Source organism: Diceros bicornis, chromosome 6 (genome assembly GCF_020826845.1).
Source record: "Diceros bicornis minor isolate mBicDic1 chromosome 6, mDicBic1.mat.cur, whole genome shotgun sequence".
NCBI lineage: Eukaryota > Metazoa > Chordata > Mammalia > Perissodactyla > Rhinocerotidae > Diceros > Diceros bicornis.
In genome coordinates this window covers 13,875,841-13,889,399 of record NC_080745.1, presented here as the reverse complement: position 1 = coordinate 13,889,399, position 13,559 = coordinate 13,875,841, and the positions used below count along the sequence as shown (strand labels likewise).

The window sequence follows — 13,559 nt, the reverse complement described above, 5'->3', positions numbered from 1 at the left end:
ACGCTCTCTTGCCATTGGTTCCTTCTTAAATTCTAATATTGAATAGATTGAGGCCCCTTGAGGAAAGAGATATGATTATTATTATCTCTGTATACTAGACTCTAAAGCAGTGCCTGTGATGGAGTGAATCTTAATCAAAAATTTAGTTTCTCAATCTGCCTCCCCACTTCAGTCAGACAGAACTGAGAGCACCAGTTTTAGAGTCAGGCAGATGAGTTTAAAGCCTTGGGTTCTAACACTGAAAGCCCTGTTACCTTGGTGAAATCATTCATTCTCATCATCTACCATTTTTTAAGAGCCAGATAGTTAACAAGGCTCTTTTCAAATTCTCTCCCATCACAATCCTGCAAGATTGGTACTTGACAAAGGAGGACATAGAAGCTAAGAAAGGTAAAACAATTTGCCTGCACTCAAACAGCTCTAAGTGGGAGAACCAAATTTAAATCCAGGTCTCAATACAAAAATCCCAACTTGTTCCACTATTCCACTCTACTTCCAGATTTTAGTCTCATCTGTAAAATGAGGACATTATCTGTCTGGTAGAGTTCTGGAGACTGAATGAAATAACATGAAAAATGCCTACCATAGGACCAATAAATATAGGTTCCTTCCCCTTTCAAAGCTCTCAAAATAGCAATTTGCATATTTTCTAACTCTGTTGTCTCCTGAATTCCTTGAAATCAATCCTAATGACAGATCAGTAGATTTGATCACTTCAAAAGAAAAACGTGTTTAACAAATGCTTACTGAATCAGACCCCACACTGGGCTGGGACTCAGAGCAGGAAATAATGTACACAAGTAACCTAAGGGACAGGAGGTAGATGCATAAAAGGGATAGGGAAAAGCAAGAGGCTAAACTAGTAAGCACCCTCTTCTGCCATTGGGTTACTCTTACAGCAGAGCAGGGCAAAATCTTTCACTCTGAGTATGAGCAGTTCCCAATTCAATCTTAAAAATGCCCAAGGAAGGAGTTAGCGGCTTCAGAATTGGTGAAGCCAACCCGGCCTGACAAGATTGTGCCACGGTTACAGATGAAATACTCATCACCAAGATGGCACAGCACAGGAACACACACACTAGAAAGAGGGTTAGCCATCCATGTGGCTAGTGGCTACCACACTGGACAACAGTTACAGAACATCCCTTTCAGTGCAGAGTTCTATGGAACAGTGTTGCTCTGGAGGCTGACATTTCCATCCTCAGCACTTCTCCCTACCATTACCTAGGTTCATTTTTCCTCTTTCACAAAATAATGCAAAGCTCCAAGGACTGAAAATGAATGCCTTAGAGGAAGGGTCAGCAAACTGTTTCTGTAAAGGGCTAGACAGAAAATATTTTAGGCTTTGTGGGCCATCCAGTCTCTGTCACAACTCTGACCTTGTAGGTGGGTGAAAACAGCCATAGACAATATGTAAATGAATGAGTATGGTTGTGTTCCTATAAAACTTTATTTACAAAAACAGACAGTGGAGGGCCATAGTTTGCCAAAACTTGGCCTTAGTGGACCTGTAGAGGCATCTTCAGAATTCAGTGGAATCAGAGGAAATCTCGTCTCCTATTGCAAAGACTCATGAAGTATATAACCTCTCATTCTCTTCCTCTATCAACTGCCCAGGCTCTAAGCTAGGGCTCCCATCCATGTAAGGAAGACTCCTGGTCATGTGAATGGCATTTGCTACCTCTGGATTCCCTGCCCACCCATGAAAGGCACAAATAGGTTTCTTCTCTAACATGCCCTAAATCATACTGTGGCCCTACCAAGGCTAATTAAATCAAAACAGAGTTAAAAAAAAAAAAAAAGAAAAAACACAACACTGTAAAACATTTATTTTTGTTTTGCAGTATTAAGCATAATTAAAACCAGTGCAGAAAAATACTAAGTACATTGAGTAAGAGGTAAGCTAGCTGTTTCATTATTTGCTTTTTATAAATTCAGTTAAGACATGGAGCACATAAGACAGCATCATTAACTCAAGGATGTAGCTGAAGGGTGAGATGTGATACCCTGTACACTCTACTGGCCTCCAAGGGCGTTCAAGGGATCATCGAATATGTTGGACACCTTCTGTTCAGATGTTGGTTCAGGCGCTGCCTGTGAAGATCGACTTTTTGGTTTGGTTGTCTTAGCTTGGATACCAGAGGAGAAGATATCATCTTTAAAAAAAAAAAGAGTTGATGAACAGGTAAGAAAATGGGTGCTTTTAAGACCTATCAACACAAAACAGCAAAGACTCAAGTATGGTAACCATATGGGATACCAAAAAACACTAAGATAGAGCCAAGCCTCTTAGATTGTGGTTCTGGCTCTGCTACTAATTAAGTTGTAGGATCACATACCAGTCACGGGTTCTCTCTGAGCACAATTTTCTCTGCTACAAAGCTATATGTGTGCACATGGCAGGAGAGGAAAAAGGGAAGAAAAGCTGTATGTCCCATCCAGCCCCTGACTTTACCATCTGTGACGTTATCCTTATTTCTACACTCTTTTCCCACTGGATTTTAAAAGGAAACAGCAATAAAAATAAGCAAAAGCAAATCCAACCTAGGAGTTACCCTCTTTCAGAATAAACGCATCTATCTGAGGCATCTCAGTGCTAAGAACGTAAGTCTTTGACTATATTCGTGTTTAGTGTTTCACTGACTCGAGCCTTTCATGACTCATCTCAGTACTGTTACTAAACCAGTAATGTTACTGCTAGGATTCTATCCTACAGATAATTCAGCATATATACATAAAGATATGTATACACAAATGTTAAAGACCATGGTGTTATTTATAATAGAGAAAACTTAGAAATAATAGAGATCATTCTCAATAAGCTCATGGCTAAATACAAAGCAATACTACACAACCACTAAAAACAAGGAAGTAGATCTCTGTGTACGACCCAGGAAGACATTAAGTAACCAAAAGGAACTGCAGAACAGGTAAAGTATATTTTTATTTTGGAAAAAATAAGTGTATATTTATATACATACAAATCTATATTAATATCACCATGTCTGAAAGGAGACACACCAAACTCTCAGTAATGGCTACCTCCAGGGATTTTTTTTTACTTTTTACATTTTCTGAAAAGTATTAATATATTACAACAAGCGTATATTACTTTTTTTGTCATACAAGAAACGAAGTCTCCTCTGTACCCTGTATGGTGGGAACCATGTGGAGACAGAGCATATGGCTTGCACAGGGAACAGACCCAGAGTGGCACTGCAGCCCCAGCTTTCTCCCAGTTAACCTCAGGTCTAGACCTGGGAGAGAGAGGAGGAGTAGGAAGTGTATATTTGGCCTCAGCCCAAGTCCTATCCACCAACACAGGATTTATCAGAAACCTTACCTTTAGGGTTACGGGGCATTTGGCTCGCCCATTAATAAAACAGATGTTACACCATGGAGGGAAAATGAGCACATTTACAAATACTAAATATCTTTGGTGAGATGCAAAGTCTGAGTTATAACCTGCTTTCTTATATAGTGCTGTTCTCCTCTGCACTGCCCCTTCATTCTCTGAACCACTGCTGCTCACTCTCCAGCTAGAACTCTGACTCAACCAACTGCATCATGCCTGAGGCAGCCACCTCAGCCTACTTTAGCACAGGGGGTAGTTTCTGATCCTCCTTTCATAACATCAGGGTGTTCAGATGATTGGCAGGCGGCAGACTAAGATAAAAGTTAAATTATACTTAAAAGTCAAATTCTGGGCTCCTTCAAATTCCTTGATGTCCATCATACCAAAAAGTTGTTTCACCAAAATGACTAGTCCATTTACTTATCCATCCTGAGCGTAACTCAGGATTACACAGCAAGCCGAAGGAAACCCACTGGGGAACATTTTTCAGGAAAGGGCCAAGACAAAGGTAGCAGGAGAAATATCAAGTCACTGAACAGTAATGACTCTCTTATGTCATTGGTGTAGAAAACCAAACTTACCCATATCATCATCAAATATAGACTTAGCTTCCACTTTCCTTTTGGACTTTTCTTTTGGTTTTACAGTTAGGTCAGCAAAGATGTCAATGTTATCATCAAACAAGTTGGACTCAAATGTTCTTTCCTTCTCTTTTGCTTTTTGTAAGGGTTTAATTGCTTCTGTAGCAAATATATCATCCTTGTTAAGCCAAAAAACAAGCAAAACAATTTTAAATCAAATTATTTTTTTATTAAAAACACTTACTTCAACAAGTTGTAGAAATGCAAGCTGCCAGTGTTCTACAACGGTCATGTGCCCTGCCCCGCTCTGCATGCAACAGGCTACTTCACATCTCTGACTGCCCTGGTCCTTCTCATTCTTCTAGTCCTGTCTCAAATGCCAGCTCTACAGAGAGGCCTTCTTTACCAGTCCTACCTGAAGGAGCACCTCCCACCCCTACCCAGCACGTGGCCCCACTGCCCTGAGTTGTTTTCTTTATGGCACTTACCTTTATCTGAAAACATCTTATTTATCTGTTGCCCTGTCTGTATTCAATTCCCCTCCCTGAGAGCTCTGGGGATCAGAGCACTGGTCCTAGTTCAGCTGGTAAACATCTGCCCGAGAGCGTCACTGAAGGCCTTTCTGCCTGCACTAAACCCTCAGCTCCAGCCAGCGCCTGTTTCCCCAAGAACCAGGGGTTAAACACTCAAGTTGTACCAAATACTGCTTTATATATGTCAGAGTAGCATGCCAAGGAAGCTGACTGTAGCAACATTCTTATAAAAACTATAAAAATAAGACTCGTATCAATGGTTATGGCCAGGCAGGAACTAGCCCCTACATGCAACAAAATTAAAAACTACTTCCGGGTAAGTTTCATAGTTATTAATAAGATAATCTAATTATAATTACCAAGCAAGTAGATATAGGGCAGCAACGACAAGCTTAATGTAATCTATGGCTCAAATGAGCCTAGCAGGTATTTTCCCTAACATAGAACCAGGCACAGAAACATACTGTTATGTCCTACTACCTCAAAAATATCTTGTGCTTTCGAGAGGACATCCTGCTGACTGTTGGATTTTGACTCCTTCTTCTTGCTTTTCTGATCTGTAAAGAGATCATCCTCATCTTCCAGGAGAGGGAAGGGATTTGTTTTCTTCACTGGTTTTGGTTTAACAGACTGAAAGAGATCATCATCACTGCCTGCCTCACCAAGAGCAGGAAACATGGCGCTCTTTTCTTGAATTCCGCCTGGCAGGTTGGCCGGGCTCTCTGCTGCCTTCGCCTTGGCTTTTCTTCGCCCCGTCGCCTGAGATCCAGTGCCCTTTGAAAACATATCTCCAGAATCAAAAAGGTCATCCTCAGGAGGCTGACCCAGAGATTTCACAAAAGGCACAGGACCACCTGCCCAAGTTGGCATGGCACCTGCCATGACCGCCTCAGAACGGTCTCCTCCACTAGCTGCCCTGGGCTCTGGCTGACAGCCATCTGGTGAAATGAAGCCATCAGCCAATTGTGCAATGGATCCTCTGGGGACACTCATATCCTCAGTTTCACTGGACTCCTGGGCAGCCAAGCGCCGAGCCGCGCGGGTCTGTGGTCTGCGCTTCCCTCTCACTTTGACCCGGCTCTGCAATGGCAAAAAAACCACATGCTGATCTGATGATTTAAAAAAAAAAAAGTGTTCAAAGTTAACATAGGAAAATATCAGCAACTCAAAATAATGTAAGGTTATCTGGTCTACCTCAATCAAGATATTATCTAAGACAGAAGAGAGTATTTCTTAAAAATTTACAAAGGACTTTAATACTGTAAGTCTAAGTCATTCTTAATCCTTTAGTGTTCCCCATTTTTGAGTCTTTTGACGGCAATTTCTGTTCAGTTTCATACAAAAGGCTTCATCTGCCTCTGGAACCCTGTAAAGTAGGCATGTTGGTGCTCTGAGTCCCACAACCCTCTCTGGCCCCTACTCTGCCCTCAATTTAAATGTGGGTATCTTTCAAAACAAGAAGGAATCAGGGGGAATTCTGGGACTAACCTTTATCATGGGCTAACCTAAAATCAGGCTCCAGGAGCAGGGAGATATAAGACAATAAAGAAAAAGAAGTAATCTAAGGTGCCCCTTTCTTCAAGTCAACAAACACTTAAATTCAAATGTTCAATATTTCACATACAAGATGTGGTTTAGAAATCAGAACTTTTAATATAACCTCAAAATGAGTCACTTATTAGCAATAATGCAGTATCGGTGATATTTTCCAAATTATATAATCAAGTAGTTTTGAGAAGGTACAAGCTACTTTGGGCAAAGTACTTGATTGTGTTTGCCTATATGAAGGAAATTTCACAAATAATTTTAAGTAGCCAATTTAAAGTCGTTTTTTTTAATTTATTTTTAATTTTTTAAATTTTTTTTGTGAGGAAGATCAGCCCTGAGCTAACATCCATGCTAATCCTCCTCTTTTTTTTGCTGAGGAAGACTGGCTCTGAGCTAACATCTATTGCCAATCCTCCTCCTTCCCCCACCCCCCAAAGCCTCAGTAGATAGTTGTATGTCATAGTTGCACATCCTTCTAGTTGCTGTACGTGGGACACGGCCTCAGCATGGCTGGAGAAGCGGTGCGGCGGTGCACGCCTGGGATCCAAACCCGGGCCGCCAGTAGCAGAGCGCGGGCACTTAACCACTAAGCCACGGGGCCGGCCCCTAAGTAGCCAATTTAAACTTAACCAAAAAAAAAAAAAGATAACAAAAAAATATAACAAAAGGAAGGATGTTTTATTTTTCAGAAGGCAAAGAGGTCTGGCAACACTTGAAATGAATGTTTTTGCCAGGGTTATCGTAGGTACTGTCGCTTACTCAGAAGTCAGCTATGACTCTCTAGAGAAGGATGATTGGGAGAAGGATGATTGGATAGAAAAAAGAGAACCAACTAAAATAAAAGTAAAACCTCCAAGAGTTCACAGTCCATCTGGCACAAGTCCACAGTCCTGTGCAACAGTGCGATGGGACCGCATTAGCCAGGGAGTAATTGCCGTGGGATCTCAGAGGAGGGAGCCCAGGACAAGGGGGAAGGAGGGGAAATATCACAGAAGCAGTCAAGTTTGAGCAGAGCTGTGGATGAGGAAGAGCATTCCTAACAGAGGAAGCAGCACAAGCTGATGGCGGCAGCAGGTGGGGGCGTGTGTGTTCAAGGAATGGTGCCTGGTGTGACTGGAGTGCAAGCTGACAGTGTGGGGTGACTGGTGGGGAGACTAGAAGCTTCAGTTAGCATGGATTATAAAAGGGTCTAATACCAAACCAAGGAGCTTGAATGTCCTCTTTCGGGCTGTGAGGAGCCAGCAGTGGAGGGACATCTGCTCTGTGATTAGACCTCCAGGTGGCAGTGCAAGAGGGCCTCCTGGAGGTAGTGGGACTTCACTGTGGCTACTAAGAGAATGTAAATGTAACAAACGCAGACAGCGGAAAAGTGCACACAGAATTAGGGAGGTGGAAGGGGCACAGAGAGGCTGAAGGAAGGATGAGGTGCCTCCTTCAAATGGGGAGCTGGGATCAGCCTACTGTGTGCAAGTGATGGACTAGGAAGAAACACACAAGTTGTTCTGATTAAAAACAAGAGCAAGCAAGCAAAGATGGTTTCATCACCTTGTTTGCACTGTGTAAGGTGTCTGCCTGAGCTGGAAGATCAAAACTCACGCCGGCCTCCCCACTCCCAGGAAGGGTGGGCATACTTTCCAGACCCTGGATCCTCCCTGGTTCAGATGAAGGAAAAGCCAATTCTGGTGAAACAGGCTTCGTTGCAGAGATCTGGGGAGTCACTGCAGGCAGCAACGCTGCTGGGTTAATCGCTAAATTTGCCTAAAGAAGAAAAATGAAACTTACTCTATGTTTTCTTAAACACAGCAAGCTATTATTATTAGTATGACACAAGATGAGAGACTCAGTGTACATAACATATAATACGACAGGAGAAAGAAAAATGCAGGGAAATCTCCTGATCTAGTCTTAGAATTAAAATAGAGGATTATACACCTCTGCCCACCACTGGGGCCAAAGAAAAGATGTTACAGATGCAGCACGTAAGAAGCAACAACTGGAGGGTGGAGAAGAGATAAGAAAATGCCTGGCAGCAGCTGACAAAAGTAAAAATCAAAAAAAGTTTATAGATGCCACAAGCCAGGCAATGAAGATTCCAGACATGTTATAATTACTTGTATTTTCCAGATCCGAGGGGATGGCTCTTTGGTTTTAAATGGAGCGGGACCTGGTGAGTCCTGTGTGAAATTACATTCAGTTAAAAATCCACTGGGGAAATAGAAAGAAAAGTGTCTCTTGGATTACTCTTATGCTTATAAATAAATGTGTGGCGGAGCAAAGCTGTCACTTTCTATAATTCTATAATGGGAGAGGCATTCAAATCTCTCCTGGGGCCTCAAAAGATTTCACTAACATTACTTCACTTACACCTTCTCATCCATTGTGTAAGTGGAAGGCTGTCAGACTGTACATGGAGTAAAGGGAGACAGAAATCACGAATAACATTCCTAAGAATCGTAGTGTATCAGAGCACCAAAACCTGACTAGTTGGCAAAATTACCATGCTGGTTATCCCATACAGAAAATATTACGGAGCACACCCACAGCCTAATGCACTGGCTCTAGAAGCAAAAGCAGCTGAGACATGGGATGAGTTACTGGAGATATGCTGGACCTGGTCCTAGTGCCTCGTTTTCACAGCTCAGGATAGTGAGGCCTCAGTGAGACATCCAGGGACAGCTGCAGGCCAGAACCAGAACTCACTCTCAAGTCCTGGATGGTTCTCAGGAGGAGTTCCACAGAAAAGACTGCTCAGGACAGAGGCCTATCAGCAATGATCTCAGAAGAGGTAAGAATTGGATGTAATTTATATTTAATTCGAATGTAATTCTACTCCAAGGTAGCCCAAATGGAGAAATGGGGGTTCTAGTGGAAAGAAGATTCTTCACCTTACCTTAACTCTATTTTAGAAATGAATCTAGAGGTACTCCCAAAATAATAATGGTAAGTATAGATTTATGGCACTGAATGTGGAAGGAGGTAGGACAGATGAGTGTGGGTTAAAAAAATATAGTGAAGAAAGAGAAAGTCCTAGTTGCTGCTGCTTCTTTAATTAAGAGAACTCTGAATACACTTGGGTCTGCATGATGGAGTTAACCTATACGGGGATGCAATTGAGAGCTGAAAGTCCTTAAAGAGATCAGTTCTAACCTGAGGTGTTTCCGATTTCCATATGCTCTTTTCTTTGATACTCTGAGTGGATTCAGGATGTTTCTGGTTCTTGAAAGCAGCAACAGAGTGATCTTTTTTCACTACCCTCTTCTTTTCTGGTATCTTCAAAAGAAAAAGAATACCAAAAGTCTGTCAAGTATCTTAGAAATTTTAAAGAAAAGTCATAATGCAAAAAACAGAATCTGGTTTCTGAGTTTTAAAAGTCATTTCTCAAATGAGAGTTGAACTAACTCAGAGGCAGCATTTCAGAGACAGCATCCTAAAGACTGTCACTTTCTCAGGAGTCCTCTCTATGACAAAGACAATAGAGAGTACTTACAAAACCTACTGGGGCAGGGGGAAAAATGACACACACAGGCTAACACTCAGATTTACAGTTTTGCACCTGAAAGGCATGGATATTTGGTCACCATATTACATGCATTGGTCTTTCAATCAACAACTTAAAAATCAAACACATTTGTCATACAGTAAGAGAGCTGGGGTTAGTTAATGCTTTAATGTTAGTTAGGGAACATAAGATGGAACTAACATGAATGCTGTCATCAGCACATTATTTGCCATTCATTTACTAATTAAGTATCACAATTCTCTGTGTACTTTCCTTAATCGTATAACTGGACATTATAATGTCCCTTCCCAGAAGCCTTTCCACACACCCCACTACTGAGAACAAAAGGCTGGTACCAAAGGCTGTGACTTGGCAGAGCTGAAAAGATCATCTTCTTCATCATCCCCAAACAGGCTCCCAACACTCGGCTCTAACAACTAAAATAGACAAAACTCAAATTCAATATCCAAAACAAAAGCCATTTATAAGGAGAGCTAGGTGAGCTGCTGAGACAATACCTAACACAATAACACAGCCGTGATATGGAGAACCATTTGGAACTGACCCTGTTTTTTTTGGTGCTGGAGAAAAGGTCAACATCTGGGTCATTGTCCTTCTGGAGCTTATGACTAAAAAGGAGCTCTTCATCCTGAAAGACACCTGTGCTCTTAGGGTGGGCATCAGCATCAGGACTCTGGGAAAAAGAGGGAAGTTCATGTGTGTTTAGACTTCTAAGGATTTATCTCAAGGAAATCACACACACAGCTTCAAAGATGGAACAACACAGATATCCCCTGCAGCTCTATTTACAATAGCTAAAGGTTGCACACAGGTACTAAGTGCCAATCAGAAGGGAAACAACACATTCACATAATGGAATACCATGGAGCTACGAAAAATAGAGGAGAATATGTTTACACATACAGATAACATATACATAATCTAGAAAGACCATCTTTCAACCGTTGTGTAGTGTCCGAACTTTTTATTTAAAAAACAATCCATTAGTTCCTTAATGAGAAACATTTTAGGGGTGAAAACACACAAAACTAAACAAGTTCTCTCCATCTCATTCCCAAAGGGAAGAAGAGACAGCAGCTGACTTAATACCAGAAACTACACAGAGTAGTCAGCATGTGTCCCTAACCTGGTGGCATCTTAGTCCAAAGACCTGGCACAGGTGTAACCAGCCAACCTTTCTCTATGCTCATCCATCTTCTATCCCTCTACCTTCCAATTCCAAATGAGTTCTTTTTGTTTGCTAAGATATCTGACATCTGAAAGTTACTATTCACATTACTTGGTTTGATACTATAACGCCACAGACTTGACAGTGTAAAATTCTCCCCTATTTCTTCTTTAGTATCACAACCACAGATTAAAACCCAAAACTCATTTCTGACAAAATGTGTCACATTAAAAATTAATAATTATTGTGATTGATTATACATAAAAACCAGTGTAACATAGCAACTAAGGTTAAAAGTTTCACAATCATGAAAATCACAGTACAAAATTATATACAGCTAAGAGACTGGAAAAAAATACAGCAAATTATTCATATTCACTGTGTGTAGCTCTCATTTATAAACAGGATTATACTACTGGTATAATAAAATTTTTAAAACATTTTTTGTAGAAATCAACATGGATTATATCATCAGTTTGACTTACAAAAGGCATTGGCAATCTACGGCTTGCCACCTTTTTTTTTGTTTTAACATCTCTATTGAGATTAAATTCACGTACCATAAAATTCACCTATTTAAAGTATGTAATTCAATTATTTTTAGTATATTCACAGAATTATGCAAACACCACCACAATCTAAATTTAGAACATTCTCATCACCCCAAAGAGAAACCCCAAACCTATTAGCAGTCACCCTCAATTTCTGTCTACTCCTTTCCCCCAGACCCAGGCAATCACTCATCTACTTTTTATCTCTATAGATTTGCCTATTCAGGACATTTCAAATAAATGGAATCACACAATATGTGGCCTTTTGTCACTGGCTTCTTTCATTCAGCATATTTTCAAGGTTCATCCATGTTGTAGCATATATCAGTAATTCATTCTTTTTATTGCCAAAAAATATTCCATCGTATGCACATACTACATTGTGTTTATCCATTCATCAGCTGACGGACATCTGAGTTGTTCCCATCTTTTGACTATCATGTATAATGCTGTTGGGAACACTACATTCAAGTTTTCGTGTGAACATGTTTTCATTTCTCTTGGATATGTTCCTAGGTGGGGAACTGCTAGGTCATGTGGTAACTCTTACGTTTAATAATTTGAAGAACCACCAAATTGTTTTCTGAAGTGGCTGCACCATTTTCTATTCCCAATAGCAATGAATGAGGGTTCCAGTTTCTCTACATCCTCACCAACACTTGGCTATTATTAAAAAAGTCAACAATAAGTGTTGGTGAAGATGTGGACAAAATGGAACCCTCAGTTCTTCAGCAACTCACATAACAGAACTGACACCATGAAATGAGATTTTTTTATCCTTCGAAGGACTTGAAGCTTTATTGCTTTTTGCTCACCTTTCCTATTTCTTTCTTTGGAGCTTGACTGCTGCTTTGATCTTCTGTTTTATCCTCTTCCTCATCAAATAAGCTAAGAACAGTTTTGGTTCTACTTTTGGTTCCTTTATCCAATGGGGATGATGAAGAAGATAAATCAGAATGCTTGACAGCTTCCTGAGTAGATATGGTCAGAGGTCCTTCCTGAAAATGGAAATAAGGGAGAAAATAAGTAACACCTAGAAATACAAATTCTACTGTGGAGCCTCCCAAGCTCCTCATTAATTCAATAACTGCCACATTCGCATGTTTCAGGACACTACAGCTAATCACACCTACTTCCAGGTAACAAAATACTGAGGTCAATTCTTGATTGGCTGCTCCAACGGAGAGTCTTGTACAGATAATTCATAGCCAAAGATAATTTTTCCAATCAGTTTAAAGCCACGGGTCCCCCCTTCCCACCGAGAGATACATACGTCAGTTATAACCCTGATCCACGTAGGCTGCTCATGAGCTATAAATAATGTCTAAGTCAAAGAGGTAACACAAATGCCAATCATTGGGAGTGTATCATATATTTCCTAGTGTTTAACTAACACATAATTCCCAAGGAGAAACCTCACTAACAAAATCAGACATATAAATTGTAGAAGGCTTACACTGCATTATGCAACTAGAAGAATCTCTAAAATAATCCTAAAATGCAGCATTTATTCATTCAACAAGTACCACATTTCAGGTAAGATGCCTTGATTATAAGAACCACTATTACTGTATGAACCACCAAGAAAAAAAAAAACTCCCAATTAAACATGCCATTGACTGCAAGGTGCATCCTAATTTCAGAGTGGTTAAACCGTGAAAAAATGTGCTTCTTTGAAGAAATATGTAATTTTCAAAGTGCCTACTATGTGCAAGGTAATATGCTAAGTACTATAGATACACTGGTGAGCAAAACAAACCTGGCCCCCATCCTTGAGGAGCTTAGACTCAAGCCAAGGGAGACGGCAGTACAACAAGAAGTCAGAGTTCAAGTGTGGACTGGGCTATGACTGGGGTAACTACAGGAACACGGAAAAGGTCCACATGAAAACTGCAGGATGAGAATGTCACACAGTGACTCAGATACAAACAAAATGTTTGTATCACTGCAGCCCCATGGACCTCAACAGGAAAGGACATGCGACGTTCTTCAAGCAGGCCCTAGAAGAGAGACTGAACCTAAGGAGCTGAACACACAGAAGACAAGAAAAGTTAGAAAATAAGAAAAGGTATACAGAGACGGAAGGCAATCACTGATTCCCAGACGCAGCAGCAGCCTTATCCACAGGCCCCCTGCAGGAGAGGACAGACAGACTGCCCAAGAGAAGGAAGTTAATGTTTTAGAAGAAAGACAAATTTCACTTTACTCTGTAATTCACAGCCAAGATAACTAAATATAAAAGAATGGTAAACTAAAATCTCCTTAAAACTGTCATTTTAATTCAAGGGCAGGTGGGGACTAAG

General features: G+C 40.7%; 1 protein-coding gene across 5 annotated transcripts in view; it reads right to left on the bottom strand.

The window, feature by feature from the left end:
* Positions 1–1,811: 1,811 nt before the first annotated feature.
* Positions 1,812–13,559, bottom strand: part of LOC131406958 (WASH complex subunit 2A-like) — a 56,522-nt gene continuing 44,774 nt past the window's right edge. For 2 of the 5 annotated variants that reach the window (XM_058542874.1, XM_058542875.1), the window contains exons 23-31: positions 12,072–12,254; positions 10,082–10,210; positions 9,873–9,953; positions 9,165–9,287; positions 8,129–8,191; positions 7,563–7,775; positions 4,950–5,549; positions 3,937–4,114; positions 1,812–2,156 (exon numbers count right to left, since the gene is read on the bottom strand). In XM_058542874.1, the coding sequence (XP_058398857.1) occupies positions 2,017–2,156; positions 3,937–4,114; positions 4,950–5,549; positions 7,563–7,775; positions 8,129–8,191; positions 9,165–9,287; positions 9,873–9,953; positions 10,082–10,210; positions 12,072–12,254 (1,710 nt within the window). In that variant the 3' untranslated portion in view covers positions 1,812–2,016. The remainder of the gene's footprint in view (positions 2,157–3,936; positions 4,115–4,949; positions 5,550–7,562; positions 7,776–8,128; positions 8,192–9,164; positions 9,288–9,872; positions 9,954–10,081; positions 10,211–12,071; positions 12,255–13,559) is intronic. The other 3 variants (XM_058542876.1, XM_058542877.1, XM_058542878.1) reach the window with 2 other exon arrangements.